The 25,902-nt window shown below is 48.0% G+C and overlaps 2 protein-coding genes across 4 annotated transcripts in view; one reads left to right on the top strand and one right to left on the bottom strand.

Moving 5' to 3' along the window:
• Positions 1–55: 55 nt before the first annotated feature.
• On the bottom strand, positions 56–17,542 carry LOC101062911 (gamma-aminobutyric acid receptor subunit alpha-5-like). 2 transcript variants are annotated; one of them, XM_011606193.2, is made up of 10 exons: positions 17,223–17,542; positions 16,836–16,917; positions 16,067–16,179; positions 14,518–14,585; positions 13,523–13,743; positions 10,907–10,989; positions 6,911–7,054; positions 3,964–4,116; positions 3,646–3,857; positions 56–3,222 (listed from the first exon to the last, which is right to left on the bottom strand). In XM_011606193.2, exons 2-10 carry the CDS (start codon positions 16,883–16,885, stop codon positions 2,923–2,925), a joined length of 1,344 nt encoding a protein of 447 aa, XP_011604495.2. In that variant the 5' UTR covers positions 16,886–16,917; positions 17,223–17,542; the 3' UTR covers positions 56–2,922. The 2 variants fall into 2 exon arrangements, with proteins under 2 accessions (XP_011604495.2, XP_029696067.1); XM_029840207.1 differs by having other exon boundaries at positions 16,904–16,917; positions 17,223–17,541.
• Positions 17,543–19,722: 2,180 nt separating this feature from the next.
• The window catches only part of LOC101073140 (gamma-aminobutyric acid receptor subunit beta-3-like), a 29,653-nt gene continuing 23,473 nt past the window's right edge, over positions 19,723–25,902 (top strand). The window contains exons 1-3 of one of the 2 annotated variants that reach the window (XM_029840203.1): positions 19,723–20,432; positions 20,495–20,586; positions 20,679–20,746. In XM_029840203.1, coding sequence (XP_029696063.1) covers positions 20,353–20,432; positions 20,495–20,586; positions 20,679–20,746 — 240 coding nt within the window. In that variant the 5' untranslated portion in view covers positions 19,723–20,352. The remainder of the gene's footprint in view (positions 20,433–20,494; positions 20,587–20,678; positions 20,747–25,902) is intronic. The other variant, XM_029840202.1, reaches the window with a different exon arrangement.

The raw sequence follows: 25,902 nt of genomic DNA, 5'->3' as shown, positions 1-25,902 counted from the left end.
GTAATATTTCCTGACTGTATTAGCAGACTTTAAAATACTGACACGGATTCACTGGTTGAAGCAGCTGTAATCATTGTTTATTAAAACAACAGTTGTTTGGTGGGATCCATTAATGCCAGTGTCACTTATTAGATCATTTTAGAATAATAGATATAACAAATACTGTACGGATACAAAACCAAAGGATGATGAAGGCGAACGCATTTAGCCCGGCTGTAAACAGTTTTCATGCCACCGGATCCCCGCGGGAGGCCGCTGCAGGGTGCGGGTTACATTCTCCAGTCGACACCCACAGTTCTTTAGTCTCTGTTCGCCTTTAATTAATCACAGCAGCGTCACGTGACTGGCACCACATCAAATGGACAGACAGACAGACAGACAGAGTGTTTGTCACAGGCTGCACAGGTCTGGGTTTAAATCAGAGCTGAGCATTTCTCTGTAAGGAGCCTCCCTGAATGAGAGAAAGCAACTTTGGTGGAACTAAATCCCCTTTTCTAACCTGGGACCAGGCACAAGCAGACATGAGGGATGTTTGTCGGAGGGGCTGCGGTCAATTTCACCAGTGCCGACCTCTTTGGGAGGAAGGAAACTGAATTAAAGAGATGATGATGGTGCTGAAGTCTCACCACGGGTAGAGCTACAGTGTCAAAATCCCTGATGACTGAGAACAGCTCGACACCTTCCAAGAAAACAGGCAAATAATCAATGGATGAAAAGCGATATTCCACTTTGTGTTGGTTTCTTCGTCCAGAACTGAAACAAGCTAAGTCTACGGCTCAGAGAAAAGATTACACTTGGCAAAAGGCTGCAGGCAAAGCAAAACTTCTGCACCTGCTGAGGGTTCGACACAGAGCAACACATCGGATTTACATAAAAAGCAGATTACAAGGCGCTACAAAACATCGTGGCTTCGAAAGGGAAAGTAAAATCCGATGAGAGTTCGAAGGTAATATAGAGATATTTAGATTAGGTCCCAATTTCACAAAGAAAAGCAGGAAACTATCATGAAGGTAACACCATTCAGTCCCCAAAGTTTCAGAACCAGTGATCCCCCCAACAGAGGCAGCTTCCCTGCTGGGAACACTGGTCTGTGTAGTTCCTGAGTTTGTCTCATCGTGTTCCAGCCTGTGGTGGCCTCGCTGCTGCTCCGCTATCAGCGTGGAACGAAAAGCGTAGAAGAAAAGTCAGACAGAAAGGCAGATTACTGAAAAAGGCTCTTCTAGAAGCAATTTTACACAACATACACAACCATTAAGACGACATTACAGGCTCCCAGGAAAACAATCAAACAGAGCATCGTTCCAGTTTGGCATTTCCTTTTGTGTGTGTGTGTTAAAAGCCAAAAAAGAACGAATTAATATTTACAAAAATGCCATCCTTTGCTGGGCCAAGGTTCCAAAAAACAAGTACAGGTTAGTGTTTGGATGTCCTCATCCTGTAAAATGACCAAATCAATCCGTTCTTAAAAGGCCAAAGGTTAACCCTTAATGCAACGACGGATACGTTTCTGAATTACTTTCAGACAAATGTGCAATTTTCAGGCTCGGTAGCCACCGAGCTAACACTCGCTGACTGGCGGCGAGCGGGTCGTCTCAGGAGAGCACCCCGGCTCCATCAGTCGAGGTGCCGACATGTTTGCCTGGCTGGGTTCAAAGGCTGAGCCTAGCAACAAGCCACGGCACAGGCTAATGAAATGCTAAAAGTACTGAGGGCTTTACGACGACCGGTGCATTTACCTGCAATGCGGTTTCCCAGACGCAAATTTGAGTGGTTATGTGACAACAGAGATCAGAATCAGTACTTGAGCAGCTTTGTTTTACGCTAATGTTGTTCTTAATCCATGCACACGTTAGAAACCTTTTATCATAGAAAGCATTTAAGCAGGAAAATAGTAGACTCAAGGGAGAAAGAAACGCTTGTACCAAAAAGGGGCCTTTGATGAGAAGCCAGCGAGTTCAGAAAGATGCAAACAGATTGACTGAATGGGCAGAATAAGAGGAAAATGGTCCAAAGGGCCTCCAACCGATAAAAGTGACCTAAACTATGTCACAGCAAAGAGTTTTTAAAGACCAGCAGGGGTTCATTTTCTGTTTGAAACCCTCCCACACCTGTCCGCAGCTCAGTGGTTTCAATTTAATCCTAAATTTTCCCCTGAACGCACCATCCACAGCGATCCAGCTGCCCAACACAAATGGGTCAAACAGGCGGGCTGCCCTAGATGTCGGGGTCTTAATATGTTATGAACAGACAAGGCTCTTCTTTGAAACATTCACAAGGTTCTTTGTCATTTTTGTAACTTTCGATGGAGACACCAACCTGCTGGTGCTGTCAGGAAGCCAGTTTAGCAGCAGGAGGTGCTCAGTGTTCCAGTGGAGTTGTTGGAATCGACACAGAAAGACGACAATTAGGAAATAAAGACATAAATGGGAGATCCGACCGCTTTCCCGCATTTCTGAAGACGGCTTTAAGGTTCAAACCCAATTTCAGCGGCGGCTTTTCTTCAGCGTGAGCTTGGTGCATTCAAAGCCTCCGTGATTAAAAAGAAACGAGCGATAAAAATCAAGGAAAAGCTGCTCAAGATTTTTTTTTTTTGGGTCAGTTTCATTTGAAATCTGTCCTCAAGTGCAGCGGAGGGGTGTGGAGCGGTGCCTGGAGTACAAGGTGGGTTCTGTGGGAGGGGAGCGTCATGCAAACTGCAGCAGGATAGATAAGAAAGAAGCCAAACGTCCGTCCTCTCGCACGCAGCTTCTCCGTCTTCAGGCAGCGTTCCAAACCGTGAGAACAGGAAACGGCTGTATCTGCATCCCTTTGAAGTGCCTGAAATACACAGACGGGTGGAGTTTTTGGTTCTTCGAGCGCAATTGTGTGAAAGGGCGGAGACTCGGACCCTCCGACCGGGGGAGGAAGAGGAGAAAGGAGAGATTATGTGGAGGTGACCACCCCCTTCACCACCGGCTCTCGGTTCAGGTACGTGGCCCAGTAGACCAGGTTGAAGGTTCCGAACAGGACGGGAAAGACTATCCGCGACATCTTGTCGATCTTGCTGACGCTGTTGTAGGTCTTCTTGGGGTCGGCCATCTTGGTCTCGGAGGCCCTCAGCTGCACGGACGTGGTGTTGGAGATAGTGGAGATGGACATGTCCTTGGTGAGGTTGGCAGTGTAGTTGACGCCCGCCGAGCAGACGTTGTTGGGCTTTTTGGACAGCACCATGGGATCCCGTTTCTATGGCAGAACAGATGAGACGGAGCAGCGAGTTAGTCCTGAGAGCCTCCAGCTGTTCCTGACACCCTGACTCATCCTGTCTGGAATGGAAGTATTATATTCAGGAATAATCCTGCCTCAGGGAAAAGATATTGGCCTTGTTAGCGGTTCAAATCCTGGGCGTCGGTGCCCCTGAGCAAGGCACCCAATTGCTCACCAGGCACAGTAAAGTACTGCCCACTACCCCTGAGCCTGGCTTGTGTGTGTGTTCACTGCTGGTGTGTGAAGGATGTGTGTTTGCAAATATTTTGGTTTCCTACTTCACATGGTGCTAAAGTGTCGGCTCTTTGAACTCGGACATAAATGAATAATTCTGACTACTTCAGATGGAGGCTGTCTGGACGTTATTGGCTATAAAAGGCAGATTTGCTGGCAGATACGTGCCTTGGGGTGCTGTGCCTCCAGCGCCTTCTTGCCGTCCCAGGCCCAGCTCCTCTTGGTGAAGTAGTTCACCGTGGCAAACTCGATGAGGGCGGAAAAGACAAAGGCGTAGCAGACGGCTATGAACCAGTCCATGGCGGTGGCGTAGGCCACCTTGGGAAGAGAGTTCCTGGCGCTGATGCTGAGCGTGGTCATGGTCAGCACAGTGGTCACCCCTAGAAGGCAGCGAGAAGCGTCAGCAGCATGAGAATCAGCTGCTGCTGCCCCCCCACCCCGTGTACATCAGACACAAACGGGGGCCGAACTGAGGGCTTTACTCACCAAAGACGGTCCGCGCAGGAACCGATTCTCTGTTGAGCCAGAATGACACCTGGGACAGGATTACAGTCATAAAGCAGGGCATGTACGTCTGGATGACAAAATATCCAATCTTCCTCTTCAGGTAAAAGTGGGCCATCATCACTGTGTACTGTCCTGGAAGAAAACAAACCATCAGAGAGGCTATTGAGTTAGCGACGATAAACAAAGCATTAGGTGATATCTTCGTGGAGGAAATGTTCGCATGCAGCTTTTCGGGAACAGTGGAGACATAAAGATGTGATTTAACCTTCCTTCAATACTGAAGCTGTTGCTTTACAAGAACCTGAAGATACTGGGTGACTAAATAAAACACTTTTAAATGCCTTCTAGCACAAAATGTTCTCATTTACAAAGAACAGATGAACAACTTTAAGAAGTCCCCTGCAGCAAAGAGACGAGAGGGGGAGCGCGAGAGACAGAGAGAGCGCACAACTGATGTTAATTATTGGCACAATAGAATATCATTATGTGTAATTATGGCTGGGAGTCAACAGGAGGGGGTGTATCCAGGCAGCAAAGAGGGGAAACACAATGTTCAGTCGCTCAGACCATGACTGCCTTTCAGGCTTTGTACAAATCCTCATGCTACCAGCAGCAACTGCAGGCGCTGCTGAACTATCAAATACCTCCTATTCCACACACTGAGGCAACCCCCCCCCCCCTCCCTCTCCCTACCACTCATGCACGCGCACACACACCCACACACTAATACGCAAGGCTTTCTCCAGGCAAAATCGGATTTTTGAACCTCCCTAATCCCCGGTTACAATCTGCATCCTGCCATCAGTCAGGGGAAGACACACTGTGCGTGCGTGTGACTTCCTGTCCTAAGAACCTCACATAGACACCGAAGCCCCGCCCACAGCCTCCCGTCCTGCCGGTGGAGTCGCACATGCGGCGAAACACACAAATGAAGCATGATTGGGACCCGCTGACAGCCTCCACGCACGCCGACTCCCTCCACACCATCTATGCCGGGCAGGAGGACACTTGCTGCTGCTGCTGATCACTGGTGTGATGGAGGGGGGCTGATCCCTTTTCAGTCTCTCTGCAGAGTTTTTTTGTGGGGGGGTGTTTGACAGCTTCTCTTGCTGTCGACGGGACCAGCTGGGAACCATATTACATTTCAGCATCGACCAGCAGCACTGTAGCACTCAGGTAAAGAAGCGTCTCTGTCATGTCTGGAACCCCCCGCCACCTGGAATCTGCCGCCTAGGCCCCCGGCCGGCCTCATGACTCCAGGCCATCTGGGCCAGAGATACCCGACCAACAAGTGCTGCAGACCCAGGGCCACCTTTGCCCTTGATGAATGGATCTCGACAGAACCGGGAGCAAAGGGGGAAGGAGGAACATGTTCCTCTGGTGGATGTCACTGATTTTCTCCCAAGGATTAATGTTTCCCAGTGTCCACGGAGAGCTTCCTTTCATGCGAGGGAACAACGCTGCCATGCTGGTCAACTGGTGAGTAGGACAGCACGGGGGGGCCCAGATCACGCTTTTGTTCTGTTGTTCTGAGAAATGGTGCTGAGAGTAGAGAAGGCAAAGCAGAAATCATACTAATTCATTAACCCAGTGGACTCTTCGTGACCCCCCCTCAGCTGAAACTCATCAGCAGCGACTCTGGACGGCTTCCAGACACCAGCTTTTGAGTTGCATCATTGATGAAGAGAAGACCACAGATGAGGTTTAGCGTGTGTTTTGTGGCAAAGGTGCCCCCAGAGCGATGATTTAATGGTTGCAAACGCATCTCAAGAGTTCCTTTCAACATGCTGGAGAATTGTCTGCATTGCTTTACTCCAAAAAGGTGTCTGTTAATCTATCATGACCTAATTAACATTATAATAAAGATTTGAGTTTTTTTCAAATTTGAAACATTCAGTGGCCTGAAAAACAGCCACCTGTAAATCCCGCGCAGTTGTTAGCATTTAGGGGGCAAGACACGTGAAAGCCCCTCGACTGAGCATCAGACTTTTCTCCCAATCACCTTTTTCCTTGACAGTTTACGTCATTGGCAGCCTTTACCTCGACACTGTACCACGCTAACCATGGAGTCCTCCCACCAATCAACTCAAAAAAATAAAAATACAAAAAAAGGGGGGGAAATCCACAGTTTTAATAATGCTTCACTCAGAAACTGCAGGCAAGTGTATTACAGTTACGTTTTACATAAGAGCATTAAGCAGATGCCTTTCAACGCCCCCGCCCCCACGTGCCAGAGAAAGGCTGTCCAATCCCATCATACAGGCGGGGGCCCTTCTTTTTCTGGCCTTGTTAGGACCATAGAATTAACTTTAAAATGCTTTAAACCATGTTAAGTTTTGTTAATCCATGACTCTTAAAAAGTAAACATATGTAACCCTGACTTTACAGCTCACAGTGCGGTGGGAAGCGCCCCCACTCTGTATCTGCGTGTGATGACTTTTGACAAGGAAACCAACCCAGAATCACTTGGTGACAGCCGACCGACCAATCCCCCGCTCTGATCTGTGATGTCATCTTCTTATGCAAAGGCTGATGGGTAGTTGGATTGGGGGGAGATTAATGCTTGGTCTCAGGTCTATGTGTGTGTGTGTTCGTGTGTGTGTGTGTGCATGGAGGGCTCATGCAGGGATAAGTGTTGTTTGACAGGACTGTCCGAGCCTGTAGACAGCTGGTTGTGTGAGGGATACGCTACTCTCCTGTGATAGTGTCCGCTCATTGACTCTGATCTCCTGATACCGTTTCCCACATTCACTCTGGGCCTCGCACGCCCACTTCCTCTCGCAGCAATTTTTTTTTTTCTAATCCAGAATTAGTTACATCACGCATGATGAATTTAGTCAATGAAATGGGGGATTTGAGATAAAGTCACACCACTCTTGCTCCTTCCTGATCCCTCTACACGACTGCGTCATGTAGCTACACACACCTCTGCTGGTGTGGATGTCCTCTGTGCCGGCCGTTTGCCCGATCAGATGGTACTGGTTGAGTCTAGAGCCGTCTTCAGCCACCACCACAGACTTGGCGGCTCCCGTGGTCCAGGTGTAGACCACCTCGGACACTGGATAAGCATCTGATAGAGGGAGAGGGAGAGAGAGAGAGAGAGAGAAGTCAACAAGAATGTGACATTATTGTGTTCCTTTTTAATACAATAAGCCTCCAAAAATGACTTTGTCCTTAAGTACAGAGCAGGTCCCATGTCATGTTTAGCTGCCCATCTGTCTATGTGTGTGTGGGTGTGTGTGTGTGTGTGGGTGGGTGTGTGTGTGGGAGTGGATGGTTTTGCAGCGTCTATCGAGCACTTTTTGATTAGAAGCTTAAGCGCAAAAGCAGAAATTTGCTGGTGTGCCTATTTATATTTTTGTTCGAACCACACTTCTGCCATCTGGGGGTCGCGTTAGCCATCAAGTATCGTACTTGTGATGGAAAAACAGGGAGAAAAAGAACACACACGGGGATTTCAAACAGCAAAAATCAGTTGTGATGCTGCCAAAGCAACAAGTATGTTGGGTAAATATCTAGAAGTTGACCAGCGAGCAGGCTGATGAAACAGTAAATGGGAATAAGCATTTAAGTACAAGGGTGGCAAAAATCACAACCCTCACTGGATCCAAAGCTCCGTCTTGTGTAATGGGGGTTCCTGTTGTTTATTTTTGTCTGTGAGGGAAAATCTCCATAGAAGCGCCACTGATCTAAGTGCTCACTTGGCTGCTGGAACAGAGGCCATGCAGGTGTATAAATTTGGATGCTGCCAGGCCAAAGGTTGAGACTTTAATTGTTGGGTGGTTCGATTGGAATAGGGGATTACTGGAGAATGTCATGACGGGGGAAGAGCTAAAGACTTTGGCAGGCAGGACAGTGAACCATTGCCAAATTCCAACCAGTTCATGCCTCATGGTTTGTTGCTCCTCCTGATGGGTGAGGCAGAAACACGTTAGCTGACTTTGCTGCTGGTTTGTGCAGAGGGAAGCTGTCTTCATAAAGCAAAACTTTGAAATTTTGCCACGCACGGCACCAAAACCCCCAAAATGTAACATGTGTGCATGTGGGGCCCTCCGTCTGACTCTGAACCTTCAACTCAACTCAAATCAAATCAATCTTTATTTATATAGCGTCTTTTACAATCAAAATTGTTTCAGGGCACTTTCCAGAATCCCAGGGCCTGACCCCAGACAAGCAACAGTGGCAAGGAAAAACTCCCCTTTAACAGGAAGAAACCTTGAGCAGGACCAGGCTCATGTAGGGGGACCCTCCTGCTGATGGCCGGCTGGGTAGAGAGGAGAGGAGAGGAGAGGAGAGGAGAGGATAGGAGAGGAGAGGAGAGGAGAGGAGAGGAGAGGAGAGGAGAGGGGAGAGGAGAGGAGAGGAGAGGAGAGAGCAGGAGAGGAGAGGAGAGAGAGGAGGGAGGAGAGGAGAGAGGAGAGGAGAAGGAGGAGAGAGGAGAGGAGAGGGAGGAGAGAGGAGAGGAGAGGAGAGGACGAGGAGGAGAGGAGAGGAGAGGATGGGAGAGGAGAGGAAGAGGAGAGGAGGAAGGGAGGAGAGGAGAGGAGAGGAGAGGAGAGGAGAGGAGAGGAGAGGAGAGGAGAGGAGAGGGAGGAGAGGAGGAGAGGGGAGGGAGGAGGAGAGAGGGAGAGGAGAGGAGAGGAGAGGAGAGAGGAGGATGGAGGAGGAGGAGAGGAGCAGGAGAGGAGAGGGGATGAGTAGGAGGAGGAGAGGAGGGGAGAGGAGAGGAGAGGAGGAGAGAGGAGAGGAGAGGAGGAGAGGAGGAGGAGAGGAGAGAGAGCGGAGAGGAGAGGAGAGGAGAGGAGAGGAGAGGAGGAGGGGAGGGCTGAGGGAGGGAGAGGAGAGGGAGGAGAGGAGAGGAGAGGAGAGGAGAGGAGAGGAGAGGAGAGGAGGAGAGAGGAGAGGAGAGGGAGAGGAGAGGAGAGGAGAGGAGAGGGAGAGGAGAGGAGAGGAGGAGAGGCGGAGAGGAGAGGAGAGGAGAGGAGAGAGCAGGAGAGGAGAGGAGAGGAGAGGAGAGGAGAGGAGAGGAGAGGAGAGGAGAGGAGAGGAGAGGAGAGGATAGGAGAGGAGAGGAGAGGAAGGAGAGGAGAGGAGAGAGGAGAGGAGAGGAGAGGAGAGGAGAGGAGAGAGGAGAGGAGAGGAGAGGAGAGGAGAGGAGTGAGGATAGGAGAGGAGAGGAGAGGAGAGGAGAGGAGAGGAGAGGCTGCTGACAGGATGCTGCAGTAATTCATATTTCAGGATTTTAAAAGGAAGAGTTATTGCCGAATGACTCGGCGATGGATCCGTGCTGGCTGAGCCAGCCTGAGGGATGATTCATAAAACACATTTCATTGGCTCCACACGGCCCAGGTGGACACATTTCGTGCATCTCACGGCTTCATCTGCACTTTTACGATTCTGGAAACAGGCTGTTTCCAAACTGCTGCATTTCTAAACAAGACATTTATTGCCCCAGTCCTGTCAATTCCGGCAATTTAGCTGCCATTCCCGAGAAGGTCTGTGGCTCTGCAGTTCTTTTCTTTGTGATCCAAACTGTTTTCCAGCTCTTTTGTCGCCAGAGATCTCCATTGCAATGCTGAAAATGGCTCCCAAAACAAGCATGTTAAAGATGCACTTTTCAGATTACTCCTAACTGAAATGCTACAATATCAGCAGGATTACCATTAACTGAATACCACAGAGTATTACTCTACCTCCGCAGCGGGAGGTGCTTGGCTGGAGGCCAGAGGCTAAACTAGGACGCAGGTTGTCCGAGCAGACGCTCACCGTCCTCCCATCAAGCAACAGTGGTTTATAAAAGATCGAGAGCTGTGCGTCAAAGCTGTCTGGCTGCCAACTTCTCAGATTCATAAGCTCTTCAGCTGAGTCAGATACAGATATGTTTTTATAGATCAAAGTGTTTCTATGGCAAAATGCAGTTCATCCACCAAACTCTCATGCCATCGCTGCACACATGTGAAATCATCAAATCATGACAGAGGAAGAGATTGTGTGGCTTCGTTTAACAGGGGGGATTAATTTTGCCCTTTTTGCCTACACCGGAAATGGTTCCTTTTATCCCCTCTGATTACAACATAAAGTGGAAACAACGGAGTTGGCGCACTCTAATGCGGAGCTGGTGTGTTGGGTTGGATTTTGCTGCAAATGACACTGTTGCTGAGTCATCCGGAGGCCGGCTGAGGACTGGAGGAGACTAAACCGGGTAATCGGGAGGTGGTCAGTCAGTCATATTAGCCTCCGCAGTAAAACCAGAAACAATGAGCTCAAAACATATCTCCTTACTTGGATCCTCCTCCGTACTCTTCTTACTGGGATACTCGAAATATGCTCACACCGTTTGCCTGCAGGGCATCACCCCGGGGCGGTTAGGGTCGCACTTGTAATGGGGAAGGCCCAGAAGGTCTTCGCTGCTCTAACTGGATTAGTCAAAAATGCTCCGTCTTCCATAATGAGCACAGGTGAGCCACGTCTCACTGAAATCTCAGGATTAGGTCATCATCCTTTTAGCTCAGCAAGCTCTCAAGGCGTGGCATTTAGCCAGTTCGGTCTTTAAATAACCCTCGGGTCGACCCGGTTTGCCTTCAAGCCCTCACTTATAGGACACACAGGGAAGCTGTTCCCATTTGGAGTATTGGGGAAAGCCTCTATAATTACAATTTATCTATTTAAAGGCATATTTGCACTGATCTTAAACCAGTGACCTTGTATGTGGGTTGTAAAATGTAAATAGCAGCGACCATAAGTGATGAGCCCTATTGCAAAAACAAGAAGGAGATTAACATATATTTTATTTATAGCATTAAGAAAGGCAACCGATCGTAATGTCCAAAATTATTCCTTTTTTTGGTCATATAATGGTGGTAATGGCTGGGATTAGCATGCAGCAAAGCCCAGAGATGAATGTAAGGTGGGTTTTACTCACAGCTGCCAAACTTGAGAGGGCAGGCATGTGCATCCATGGGGAAGTCCTCCAGCTGCATGGGGCATTCTGCTGATATGGTCAATCTGAGGCAAAAACATATCAACAACATATTATAAAGTGCACATAACACCTCTTCCTGTTGAAGAAATCACCACCTGGATGTTATTTGTGATGCTTTAGTCTCAGAGGAGCTAACCCAGCATGGTATTTTCCTGCTGAGGAGACATTTCAGGGGTAATACTACCACCTTCTGGCCACCCGTGGTCAAAGATTTGGACCTCAAAAGCCCTCTGGATGCAGCCATGAAACCACAAATGATGAGCCTGTGTGCATTATAATGACTCTATCCATTGTTTATGTTTAATCTGCCCTGAATCTACTCAGCTGTCTCTGGGCCACCTCAGTGGCTGGGTGGCCACCAGGAAAACCAGTAACATGATGACGTGTCATTGGCTGGACAAGACATGCTGGCAGTCCGAACACGGGCCTTGGGCTCCATGAGCAAGTCCAACACGAGCTACAGCGGACAGTCACGGTACTTCCTTTGCTTCGCTAAACAATCATACCGATAATTAGGTCATCGAGAAGTGGCAAAATTCTCTTGGGTCAAGTGGTTTTTATGCATCACCGACCCCACTTTAGTAGATTCCCCTATCTCCCCGACGGCGTGAGCAAAACAAAGTGAGCTGACTGTTTGGGGCTTCCTCTCATCCAGTGTGGACCGGAGAGAGGATGGAGCGCTGTGGATGGGTAAACGAGAAAATGGCTGTGGTAGCATCTTCTAATTCTCCGTGTGGCTCAATTAGCAGGGACGCCCGCAGACACAGGTGCTTTAATTGGGCAGTACGAGTGGAAAAGAAGCTGTGTGCTGCCTGTACCACTGCAGACGCAGCTTCACAATATAGCTCATCTTAATATCTGTTCTGAGCCGGATGAGCACATTGTATCCCAATGATGGGGAACACTTCAGATAATACACACTTCAGTGAACAGCGTGGCAGCAAGTCTCAGAATAAAGGCAACACGAGCAGCACGCGAGGATGGAGCAACTCGACTGCACCTAATGTCAGCTGCCTCTGACGCACTCACTCTGCGCTAACATGGAGGTATCGACTGGCTGATTAAGCCCTATGTGCTCAGAACAGATCTGGGATCCGCTGTTAATGGACTGCTATCAAACCAAATGCATTAAGCCCGCGGAAGGGTAGTGCGGAGAGGCACTTTGGAAATTACCCGTGAAGACAAATGCATAAAAATGAAATCAAACGTTGAAACACGAGACGCTTTCATTGCCGCCCAGACAGGATGTAAAGCAGTTTTAGATGTGTGTGGCGCTCCTGTTAGCTGCAGAGACTCTTCCTGTGAGAGACGCAGAGACGGGTCAATCCCAAAAAACAAGTTATAATGGAGAATAATGACATTTATGATGCCCTGCTTGAGATTAAACATATCCGGAAAGAACAATCAAGGATTCTGTCTGCCTTTGTGGTTAGACACTTTTTTAGCTCGCTTTAAAGCGAAGCTTGTGGAACAAAACTGCTCAGATATCTTGCTGATGCGCATGTTCTGTGTGTTTTTGCAGAGAATACAACAACAGTGCATGAACTCCTGTGGCTTAGATATTCGACTCTGTGACGACCAGATGATCAGAAATGACCTCCTGATACCTCATTTCAGCTGAGGCGTGGGGAGTCACACCAGCTCTCCCATGTTACCTATCCAGTTAGAAATACATTTCCATATAATTATAGAGTTATGGAAATGTACGCATGTGCGTACACACACATGAACACACACAGAGTTGAGCACACACAAACTTGAATGTTGCTGCAACTGACAAGAGCCAGCATCGTGTTTGACTGTGTACGTGTGACAGGGATAAGTATGGCCATCTACGGGTGTGTATGTGTGTCAGGCTGGTAACATATGGATAATCTGTCCTCCATCCAGTGTTACCGGCCCTGTGGGTAGCACTGGTATCAGATAAAGTGCTTTCATCTGTGATACAGTCAGATTTAAGTCCTGCGGCTACAGTTAGTCCTAAGGATAAGCAAAGCCTTATTGTAATTCTCTGCTCAAAAGGTCTCAGTGAGTCCTCGTGGTCAAGCTAGATTGTACCAGGGCTTTTTTGTTTACCATCTGCTTGGCTTGTTTTATTTTACCTGGCTGCTGCATTATTGCCAGAATGTAGCTCATGTCAGGTTGCATTCTATCATAGATGGAGATCCCTCTAAACACTATCTGTGTTTCTGTGATGGAGGTTTTCCATAACTTATCCATATCAGGGATAATCAAGGTAATTTTAGGAAAGAAAAAAGACATTTAAAGGGATAATTGAAACGTGATCCATTGCTTTGCTCTGATTTAATTCGCAAGATTGGCCACTAGGCGTCACTGTTCTCCACCAGAGTCAGACTGAAGCTTCTATCAGTGTTCGTCCCAGTTGATATGACACAATAAACACTAGTCTGCACTCAAGGCTGTGCTCTGGACATGTGTTAGTTGTTTGAGACATAGTAAAGGCATCAAAACTAGTTCACAACTGCAAAGTGTGTAACAGATTCATGCGTTTTTAAGTTGTACATGATGACAGCACCCTTGAGAATTCGCATATACCTCATGGTGTAAAGCAAAGTGCCATCATCCTTCAGCCTCAGCAGCTTGTTGGGCGTGGTCATGTTGTGAGCGATCGACTTCTTGCCATTAAGGAAGAAGGTATCGGGAGTCCAGATATTGCTGGCCAGCAGGTTGTTCAAAGGCAACATCTCCATCGGGCCTTTGAAGCACAGACGCTCGTCCTTCCAGCTTTGACGGAAGAACACGTCAATGGTGTATTCCTAAAACAGACAGAAAAAGGTCATGAGTGACTCAAAATAACGCTCGATGCCACAGTTCCTCCTCAGAAGGTCCAGTAAGCATCTGTGAGCACCAGAAACAAAGACATCAGTCACGTGATGCATTCCCTCTGAGACAGCAAGAAATGTATCCATTTAATTGTTAAGACTCAGACTAAGATTGTGCCTTCAAATGTTTTTATCTCATCAAATTCCTGAGACGCTTCACAACGTCTCTCCTTTCACGCATATATATGATCAAATAGTGCAGCCATTCATCATTAATTACTTGGAAACAAATACTCCTTCCCCCCAGAATAATGAGCTTTCATGGACTGTAGATCCATTTGAGTCTCTTGCCATAGTTTGATCGCTGCCGTGCCAAAGTGCACCACAGATGCATCAGGGTGTAATAGAAACTTTAATGAAGGAGGAGATTTAATGCATTTGGCCATCCAGGTGGAACCATGCGTGTCATAAGAGAATGGATTAGTAAAGTGATGAGTCATTTGTTAAGGAGTTGGAGCGGGCCAGTCGTGATGCATTAAAACTTTTACAAGAACGGCGCCTCTCGCGTTCGTTTTGTCTCATTCTCAACTGAGAAGGAGCCAATCTTCAGAGACGGAACTGGGGCAGGACTTCACAGGAGACAGCAGGAGCGCCGTCGATGCCCAGCTCATGAAATGTAAATATAATCGCGCCCATCTAAAAATACCCAACAGCTGTCTGGAAGGACTTCAGAGATGCGTCGATACCGTCCGCCGCGGCTCAACTCACCATCTCCGTGTCAGACACCGGACCAAAGCTGGTAACAAATATATTTGTCTTGATCTCCGTCACGTTCTCTGTTGGGAGAGAAGAGATGAGGAATGCAGGAAAGGCCCCAAAGAGGGGGAAAATGTTGAAACTGCTTGAATCTGCAGACGTTGGCATCATCGAACAAGGAACAAAGCAGAAAACCGAGGTCATGTTCGTCTTTTGCTTAGAAATCTTTCTGCCGACAGGTGAGCAGCTGGTTCCTAGATTAAAGGGGCACAATGTGATCTTGACCGGCGCTGCTTCCATTGACGTTCAAAGTAAATACAAAACAACGATGCCCTTCCCCCAGCGATTATGAAACTCATGAAAGCCAAAATTGGATCTGTGCTATGCTAATGTCGTCAAGATGGGTAAACTAACTCCAATTGTTTGACGAGTATATTTATCTTGATGTGCACTGACCCCCCCCCTCACCAGAGCCTCCAGAAAGTGGGCTTTTTCACAGTGAATTCAGGGGGCAGGAAGCTCAAAGGTAGACGCCAGCGCGGAGACAAAAATGAAATTGTGTCAAAACCACGCAAGATCGCATAGTGCACCTTCAAGAATTGATTACTTCCCAGGCACGCAGAAGGCCGGCTGCCATTCGTGAGCAAATTTAAAAAAAATCAATCAATACAAGCATCGGATATTCCACGCCAGTTGACCCGCGGCTCCGGACGGAATCTTTGCACTCGAAATCGGCCATTCAAACCCGTAGCAGCCCACAAAACCTGCACGCAGCATTTGAATTTGCTCCCTGGGAGCAAATACAGGTTGTTCTGCGGAGAGTGGCTGGTTCGATGCTGGATGCAGGCCCCCTTGTTTTTCTGGCATGTATTTATAGGGCCTCTTGTCAAGGGTAGCAACCGTTACCAAGAAGCCAGAGCATGCTTTTGCCATGACACATCAGCCACTTGATATATAAAAAACCCCTTCTTCCTCTTAGAAGGGGACAAATGCTGCATGCATGTGTGAAACAAAGCAAAAACAGACTCTGATGCGAGGAGCTGGTGGGAAATGTGGATTCCGTGGTACAAGCGTAGAGCCGTTACAAAAACGAAGGGAGGTGGCGGGAATAAAAGCTTCTGTGTAAGTACCATTTTAGAAAGAAAAAAATGAATCCACCTCTGAATGGCAATTAGCCAGCTCAAGGTTATTTCGTGTTGCTAGGATGAAGAGTGGGAATAAAACGCTTCAGTACACTGAATTCCGCCTGGCTTGATTGATTTTTTTTTTCCTTTATCATCATCACGTGCATTTGTGACCCGAGCCAAAGGGAATCTGACAGCACGTGCGCGGCTTCGTCTCAACTGACAACCTGCTGAAACCCTCATCTCCTGGTATCAGTGCGGCGAGCACAGAAAGGAGGAGGGCCTCAGACAGTGGAGTCTAAATGAGCAGATTATCATTTTGGGACGGCTCAAATGTGCCGTCTTAGAGACCTGTGGCAGTCTGTCATCATTAGTGACCCTCTGAACGCCATGGCGGTGACAGATAAATGAAGACAAAAAGGAGCCCCCAGCCATACCCCCAAGCCCAGGTCGCAGCCTGTTGTCGTAACCGTCAAGGAGCCCATCCAGGATCCTGGTGAAAACTGTGCTGTTGTCGTTGGTAGGCGCTTCAGACTGGGACAAGCAGAGCCTGGAAGAGACGAGAGGAAGGGGAGAGTGAAAAGAACAAGGCTTGCGCTTCTTAAAACCACAAGACGTCAAACATGACGTGGTCTTTGTGATTAATGAGCCCGCCGCACAAAAGGTAGGCTTGTTCCCATTAATAATTAAAATGTAAGGACAAGTTACATCTACCAGGAGAGATAATTAAGGTCCTGCCACATGATCTAAACATAAATAAATGAGTTGACCACCACTGCTCCTCTGGAGAAACTGTCCTTTTTAAAAAGGAACACTGAAAGAGAGGGAGAGGAGGCTACAGTTTAAACCCGAGGTTTAAAAGCCATTGATCAACACAGATCGGCGTGCACGAGTCCACTGGTTTACCGACAGTGATGCCACTGATCTGCCTTTGCTTCTCTTAAGTGGAGATCTACTTAAGCCAGGCTGGAGATCAGCACGGCTCATAAATATCACCAATCAGCAAGAGGAAGATCGATGGCAGGCAAAATAATGTATAAAGATGCGCGCTACCGGCGACAAAAGCAGGTGGGACGATCGTGACAGGGGAAAACGGTGATGAACTTTGAAATGCAGAGACCCTGCGTGAAATCATGCAGATGTTTTGGTATGCCTGTTCATGATGAGTTCAGCAGCTGTGTCCCAGATGTTTAGCTGTTAGCCTACCTATTCTGGCATCCGCACAGAAGCAAAAGGGAAAGGACAAGCCTGGCCATGACTGAGAGTCGACTCACTTTGTTATTCCAAGCTGCAAGACACACACACACACAGACACACACACACACAGACACACACACACACACACACACAATATAAAGCCTGCAATTATGACATGGCATTATATAGACAAAGAAAGCCCTGATACTACACATTGAGGAGCAGGAATCACTGTCGCCTTTTACGATTGGTACCCCCCCACCCTACCCCACCCCACCCCTTCTCACACCTCCCCAACACCGCCATCTCGCACTCAAAAAAAAAGAAAAAGAATAATATGTAACTGCGTCCCATTCACTACGTTTTCAGATGAGCTAGCCCAAATGCTGATCGCACCTGAATACAGATCGCCAAAAGCTCGTCTCCCGGGGATCGGGAACTGTTTGGATCCGGACGATCCTTCTCTTCTGCTCTAGCAGGAGCCGTTTCTGCTCCCTGTCAGCGGTTCCCCATCCCTTGGTCGGTCTGGTCTTCTCCTATAGGCTGCAGATGCGTCCTCTTTACTGCCTGCCGCACCGCGTCTCCCGCATTGCCTCCAGAGGTGTTGCACCCAGCGGCAGCACCATCACATGGGCTTCACTTCCTCGCTCCTGTCCACCACGAGGACACTGGCGTCACTTGGCATTCCTCTTTCCAAACCCCTTCTCCTTCTCCTTCTCCCCCCCCCCCCCCCCCCCCACGCCGCCTACCGCCGTTGCGAGCTGCTGGAATGCTGCAACCGAGGCGTGTAATTGTATAATAGGTGCTTCCTATTGGTGGGGCTCCGGGAGAAGGAGGCGCACTGACACCGGGGGGGTGGCGGGCCACGGTGCGGGTATTCCAATCGTTCCTCGCTGGATTCAGCACCGGCTAAGGACGCCATCCGTGTTTGTTGAGGCCACCAGATCTTCTCTGGGCTCTTGTCAGAACTTTCTCCAAGCGCTCGTTACAACAGCTTCACCTTCACCCAATTACCTTCTCGCCATAATAAAATACATAGTTCCCTTTCATGTTTCGATTTCCAGTATTTGTTATCTTAAAGGCACATTAATCTATATTTGAACACCATTTATCGTCATTCATCACTTGTAATATATTTTTTAAAACCAGTTTTAGGAGGCTCGTTTTGTGGACGCTATCGCGTTCCATTTAGCTGCAATAAACCAGAAGGCGTTCATTCACTAAATGGAACGGATTTAGTTGGACCACGGAATTTGTTAAAAGTTTTCCTTTCAGTCTAATTTCCACAGTCAAACTAAAGACAATAAAATGCTGGCCAATATGACAACAGTATACGACAGTTCCAATTCGGCGAGCTGTTATTCTAAGACCGTGTCTTTGGACTTGCGGGCCTCGCATCCCCCTCAATGTACCACATCTACTGTATTAAAAAGTGTGAGTGGGGAAATAATTTATTCAAAAGGGCAGATGTAAAGCAAGTTTGTGCAAAAAACACTTCCGGTCACCGCAATTCTATGTCGAAACAGGGGTGATAACATCCTGTCGGTAGCCGTAAGAGGGTAGCCGAGATCCATGATTCATCAGCGGTAATTGGTGCCTGATTGTACCCTCTCTGCGTTTTCTGTAATCCGCGAGGAGCTCCGGGGTCCAGACCGGAGCTGCAGACCGCAAATGTGGATGAAACACGCCGGCTGTTCCCCCCTCAGGTGGCTGCTTTCAGCACCACCACCCCCGGTTTAGACAGCTCCTGTGTGTGTGTGTGTGTGTGTGTGTGTGCGTGTGTGTGTGTGTGTGTGTGTGTGTGTGTGTAGGAGAAGGTGAGGGCTGTCATACAGGAAACTGACTGCCTCTCAATATTTGCCCTGCGGGTAACTGCGCCTGCGTGCTGGCTGCGGAGGGACCACGCAGAGATCACCTCAGCCGCACAATTTTAGGAAGAGTAAGGAAAACAATTAATGAGACACGTTTCCAAGGATTTGCTGAATCAACACCACGCAAATCCATGACAGGGGGGGTCGGGCTGACATCTTAAAGGGATGTTTGAAGACGCCCATGCGATAAACGCAGCCGCGCTAATTAGGCTTGTGGAGCTCTCTGGGTCCTGCGCTCTGATTGGCTGAAATGTCTTCTCTCATTAATGACGTCATCGGCGCTCTTGTCTTTCAGGAACGCTGTTGACGGAAACAAGAAGTTGATCGCCATCTACGACACGAGGTAAAGGAAATGCCGCCGCATCAACAACGCCAACACGAGTGACGTTGGCGGTGACGCGCGTGTGCTCGCTCACGCACGCACGCACGCACGCACGTCGACTTAATTATCCTCGCCATGTATCAGCGTAAATAATTGATTTCAGGGGCCCCGCGCTCCCGTGAACGCAAGGAAAACCGAGCATCTTGTGTGATGAGCAGACGCGTCAATCAGCAGCATCGATCACAGCCCGCCTCCCCACGATCAAGTTCAAGTCCCGCCATTTCTACAGAAAATTGGCGAGGAGGGGATTGGCGCAGATGGTGTGAGGAGTGAGGAACACTGTAAAAAATGGCCTTAATAATACAGTTTGGCGTCTATGACGTGGCGAACGGCAAACATACATCCAATGCTACCGTGTGATATTTGCTGGAAATTATCTGAAACATAGTTATTTATTCATTTTTTTTTCGATATAATGCATTGTACGCTGGTATTATAGTAAATAAACAAATACATTTTATAGTCTCAAAGATGACCTGTGACCATAATTGACATGGTGATGAACTTTTAGATGTATGAGTACGGTTTGCCTTAACTTCACAGGAAATTGGAGATAGTCATGGTCCGAGATATTGGGTTTGATGGGAAGAATTGCATCATGGGACTTGTAGGCTTCAGTATTTGGAGGATAGCGTGTGATTTCCCTTGTGAGCGCTTACTAGGATGATCCTGGTGACAAATTTGCGGCATTTCCAGACGGACGGGGGGAAGTTAAATAGTAGAATAGACTATAAACACTTTACTGAGTCCATGCAACCTAATCAGGTTGAGATTTGGATTTAGAATATCTTAATAAAACCCTCTGCAGCTGTTGGTGGGGATTTTTTTTTACAGTGTTTGAGGTTTCGCCTATCATTTGAACGAGCCGAGTGCCTTTACCACCGCCACCACCACCACCACCAGCAGCAGCAGCAGCAGCAGCATCCCTGAAGACTCTCCTCATCAATATGCGCTTCAGCGCCTGAATGGAGGAGCCGTTCGTTCGCGCACCGTCGGAGACGCGCAAAGACAAGCGGGGCCAGTATCCACGCAGAGGACGATGTCAACTCATAATTCATATCTGACTCCGAACACTGCAAGCTGCTGACTTCTTACCCTCCTTTCTCGCTCGCTCGCACACGCACGCACGCGCGCACGCACACGCCGACTTTCTCCGTTTTTGGCCATCAATGGATTTTCTGTGATCGGTGTCTGGTGCCGTCTCCACTGTTGATTTCAGAGGGGCTCTCTGCTTTGATTAGACGCTAAGATAACGGGAGAAATCGGGGGGGTGATGGTCGCTCTGCACGGGGTTCGGCAGTTCCGCGTCTTTTCCGCGTTGGTTGTCGGGTCGATTGTGTGTTGCGCGAAAAGGTGAGTGCTTTTGTCATTTGGTCAAGGTTATCCCCCCCTGTCTGACTGATGTCTATTCGCAGCGTCAATGAACCGGGCAACATGTCTTTCGTGAAAGAGACGGTGGATAAACTACTGAAGGGGTACGACATCCGACTGAGGCCGGACTTTGGAGGTACAAGCGCGGCTGTTTGTTTATCTGTTTCTCCTCCTTTATTTTTGGCGCCAGCCTCCGTGTTCATAATCTGCTGCTTTACCCCCTCCCAGGTCCCCCTGTTGCAGTCGGGATGAGCATAGACGTGGCCAGCATTGACATGGTGTCAGAAGTCAACATGGTGAGTGAATTAAACATGTTTACTGTCATCCTGCCTGCAACACTGCCTTTTTTTTTTTTTTTTTTTTTTACTTTTTTTTTTTAATTTCCCACCCTATCTGTGCATTATGGGATGCAGAGGTTGGTGGACTGGGTTTCCTGGAAGCAATAAAACACACCTCATAGGCTATGCTGGCAGTGTTGCAGCATGTCAGGTGTGAGAAAATAAAGATATATTTCCTGATCCTGCAGAACTCATGAGAAGGGCTGCAGCTGCATTTGAAGTCAATATTAGACCCAGTGGCTGTACACTAAGGAGGGGAAAGCATTGGCGTTTCTAGCCCAGCTCTCTCCCTGCACTGCTCGTTAACCTCTTACACAGCAGTCAACTTTCGGGTGCTTCCTCCTCCTGCAGGGTCCCTCTGAGTGGAGGGAGCTTTGATTGAATTTGCCGTTGCTGAATGCCTGCTCAACTTGTTGACCTCAGGCTATGGTGACCTTTAAAACTTAGACAACTGGGGTCGGGTGTTGCGGCGTTCTCAGGGCTTGGATCGGGACGTTTCAGTGCAGGTGATGCCGGTGTTTTTATAGAGCGAGAGGATGCAGCTGGAGTCATGCTGAGATCAGTTCAGGGTGCATTAGAGTGCATCTGAAACACTCAAATGTCATCAGAGATTACACAGATTCATTTCACACCTAATGCTTTTTCTTGTCGACCGGATTCGCTGGCAAGGTATCGGGCTTGTTCGCCACTGCGCCGTATCATCAGATGATCATTATTTATCAGAAGGAAGGCATTTGTGTCTGTGGGTTGATCATTATTAATGATTGCGTTTTCACAATTCTGACTGATTGTGTTCAAGCGACTCAAACATCAAAGCAACTGCTTCAGTTCCTTTTTTTTGAACTGTAAAAAAAAGTTGCTGCCCTCATTCTAGTCAAAGGCAGATTTTCAGTAGCTGAGGAAGTTCTTCATTTTCGTGCCCCGACCACCATGGAGGACAGACTGATTTATTATTGAGTGGCGAAGGTTGGAGTTCAACAAGCAACTGCTTATTTTGTTGGACCGTTCCTCAAACGCATCACGCTGTGCAGCTCATTCAACTTTTCAACCGATTTTTCCCCAAGTTTGACAAGTCACTGCCTTTATCTTCCCCAGCATTCTAACCTGTCCAAGCAAACATCAGAACTGTGCTAAAACAGGCGGGTCGACAACACCTCATTCACCAGAAAGGCTCTTCCAGTTTGCACCATCAGAAGTCACAATGAGCCTTTAATAAGCACCTTGTTTTGTTAGCATTATTTGAACAAATGACAAAAAGAATGGAAGTTTAAAAGGCTCCAGGTTAATCATCATGGGCTCTGTGATTCACCAGAGAATCAGACAGCAGCATTCCCACTTAAACTGATAATGAGATCCGTTCCTCATTGTCACCAGAGCACAGAGGGACGGCACGCGTCTCGGCTGGACATGTCTGCGACCATCTCTGTCTGTAATCGACTGCAGGAGCCAAAACTGGACCAACCATTTGTTTTCCCATCAGCGTGTGACATTTGGTGGGTGTTTTTCATCCGACGCCAGGCCCGTCTGAGCGTGGGGCACATGGGGATTTATCCAGCAGGAAATGGATAATGAGTGCTTTTGTTCTAACAGCGGCAGCCGCGTGGCGTATCCACCAAGTTACGCTCCACAGCACAACCCCAATAATGCTTCAGCTGCAGAGAACTGAGAGGAGAGTTTCTTTTTTTTTCTGTCAAGGGCTTTTCTGGAACCCGAGTTCTGCTTAATGAGAGCAGATCTTCTGAAGCAATTCTGCCAAATGGGACTCCCTCAAAATTGGTAATTAAACCATCCAAAATGTAAAATATGAAACAAAATGTCAGGGGTGAAGAAAGGAAAGGTGTGCACATTACACCTGCATGTGACAATTCTGATTTAGAAATATATGAAATTGTCAAACTAAGGGACAGACCACAAGCAGATTCAACAGTTGTAGGACATGAAACCTCATTACTGATGAACCCATTTCTCACATGCATCCCTTGATCTCATCAGGCTGCTGTGAGTGCAAAGCTTTGGTGCCTGAAAAGAGCTTCAGAGTTCTAGATTTGGCACAGACCCTTCTAAAACAGGGGTGTAGCTGGAGGTGATCTGTGGGCAAGCTACCAAAAGCCTGCGCGTCCCCTCCCAGCGGCGAGGAAGATGTCGGGTCTGTCCCGAAGCAGGTTGGTGTTCTGCTTCCCAGGGAATACGTGCCCAGACGAGTTTGGATGACACCTACAGACAACTGTGTCGTGAAGCCTCAGTGCCCACGGAAAAGAGATCATTTCAACAATGAAGGCATTAGAACGTGCTGCGATACTAGCAATATTTTCTCATTATGGGAGTCGAAATCTTATTAAATCTCAACAAAAATGGCCGAACTGCTCTACAGCTCATTTCCAAGGCTTGGGTTGGAGCCCCCCCCCCCCTCCATTCTAAACCAACAGCCTCTCTAATTGACATCATTTAATTTACATTTTTGAAACTATATCTTCAAGAGTCTGCTGGTCTTTAGTTGTGGAATCTTCCAGAGGAAATCTCAGACGAGAAGGTGAGAGGAGATCGATAAAAACGAACGCTTCAGGAGCCATCGATCGAAACCCAGAACTACAAAGAAGATTTGTAGGCACAGACGAGGTCTGAATATTCAAAAGTTTAAAAGCTGGTGAGCAGCAGCAGCTGTCCCGGTCTGGCATCCACCTGGCGGGGCAGGCCCACGGACCGAGGTGCCCGGCGCCGACTCCTGCTCCGCCAGATGCCAAAGTGTCTGAGAAAGATGCACTAATGACCTCTGAGGTTTGTTTGTGGAAAGCCAGGGGCGTTTGCTGATGAGGAACGCATACTGGGACGAGATCAGAGCAAAACAGATTAGAGGCGCCTGACTGGTGCGCCTGGAAGCGACTTGGACATCTAGGAACGGATCTCTGCAACAAATGTAGCTGCAGTCCTCCGTGAGAGCTGAGGGGGGCTCAAAGGGGGGCTCATCTGAATGCAATGTTAGGATTCTTCTAAACGTTTGAGAGGTTTGTGAAATGGGAACAACAGGTCCGTGTGGTCGGCGCCCTCCAGGTTCATCACCTTAATTGAGGAATTCAATGTTTGTCCAGAGAAACTCGGGCTTTTCGCGCATTGGAACGGGTCAGACTTTGTGCCGTGAGTGTGCTGTAGTTCCAGTTTGACTGAGCCAGTCATCTGCACACCCACGGCTGCGTGTGGGTGTCGGAGAGAAAAACAACCCAAAAAAAAAAGAAATCTGTCATTATGAAAAGGTGAAAAGATCTCGCTCTCTCTCGATGTTGCTGCTGCTTTATGTGGATTTCTGGCGCCTGTGAAATCGCACTTTCTTTGGTTTTAAATGCCCATTGCAGCTTCAGGTGTCTTAGTTAAGCATTAAGGTTAATTAAGTTCCAGCTACACAGCGTGCTCTGACCCAGGTGTGCTGCAATCACCTAGGCAACCACATGGCGTTGCTTTCTACATTAAATAAACCTCGGACTCAGATGTTGCTAGTACGCAATCTATGTCACCCTAATTATCTCACATAGGTCCTCCAGCTATGCGAAAAAGAGCAGATCTTTCTTTTCTCTGTGCACTGAGTGTGGCTTAATATACCCCCATGTCTTTTATCCCGCATCCGGCTTCCTGCCTGATGGAATGTAATTGGCCTCGGGAGAGGGAGCGATGTAGGATGAAGTGATGATCAGTGAGAGTTAGAATAAGCAGAGCAGGCACTTCCTGGTTCTGCGGAGCCGACCTGCTGGTACGATGGGCGCGCCGGACGGCCCCCTTCTGTCGGCTTTAGCTCTACGATCACGCTAATGGTCTCAGGCGCGAGTGCAGACGATGGGTAGACGCCCGCTCTTCCGAGGAATGTAAACCAGACAGCAGACGCCTTGTTTCCTTGGGTGTCAGGCGAACATCCCAGCCAATAAAAAAGGGGTTAAAGCATGAGCTACGTTCATAATGGGGGTTATTGGAAAGGCCACCGCTCAACGGTGACTGCTAGCAGCTCGCGGCCAGAGAATGACATCAGGATGATATTTTCGAGCTTCATCGGGTGTCTGTGATCATGTTTTTGCATTGCAGGCAACAGATGATGAATAGGAGACAGAAAATAACACGTTTAATGCTAAATGTTGGCCAGACAACAATAATAAAACCATAATAGGAATGAAAAATGGCCCCCCAGGGAGCCAGAGCGAGGATGGGATGAACCTTTCCTCACACCTTAGCGATCTGTCATTTCCTGTGTGACACTTAATCCACTGTCAAGGTACCAGGCCGCAGCTCTAGAAACCAGGGGGGAGCACTTTGTCAAATGGTTAATTTTTCAAAGATCAGGAGAAAAGAAGCCAAAATTGGTTTCTGACTGATGGAACGTTGGGGTGGGGGGGGCAGAAACGAGCAGGACGAGTAGCCGCTGACGTTCATAACCAGGACATTAATCCAGAATTCTCACCATGACAAATTAGTTATTTTTAAACTCCATTTCAAAATCATTTACTTCTTACTTTTAGCCTTCTTTGTTTCTCGCTGATCCATTTTGAGAAATGTACATTTATTTGCCAGATTACTGCATAAACAAAGAATCTGACAATACATCTGTTTTTTTTAAATCCCGTTAATCTAGTTAGTTCAGACTCTGTCGCTGCAGCGGCGGAGAAAAATGTTGAATTTATACAATTACAGCTGTTTATTTCCACCCCTCACCCTGTTGTTATGAGGCGATACATCTTAAAAGAGGAGACAGTGAGGACATTATCCCATATATTGGAGACCGACACCATCATTGAGAGGGAAAAAAGGCCAATTCAGTCACCTCCCCATAATTGCTCTCAGGAAGGGACAGCGCTATTTTTACCACAGAAGGGGGGTGGGGGGGCAGGAACCAGCAGAGGGATATCCCCACACTGCTGTGAGATACCGCCGCAGGGCCGTCCTGAGGGAGGGCGACAGAATTACTCAGAATGAGTCAAACAGCTCGACTTTACTGACGGGGGTTCGCCGGGAGTAGGGAGCGTCGATATGCATCAACGTTTTTGTCTTTTTTAAGCAGGACAGTCTTTTATTTTTCCATTTTTTCTGGAATGCGAAGACGGTCCTGAGAGATGACACATGCTCTCTTTTCTCTCTTT

Source organism: Takifugu rubripes, chromosome 8, assembly GCF_901000725.2.
Source record: "Takifugu rubripes chromosome 8, fTakRub1.2, whole genome shotgun sequence".
In the NCBI taxonomy this organism is placed as follows: domain Eukaryota; kingdom Metazoa; phylum Chordata; class Actinopteri; order Tetraodontiformes; family Tetraodontidae; genus Takifugu; species Takifugu rubripes.
Note: the sequence above shows the minus strand (reverse complement) of the source record. Positions and strands in the feature narration are given on the sequence as shown.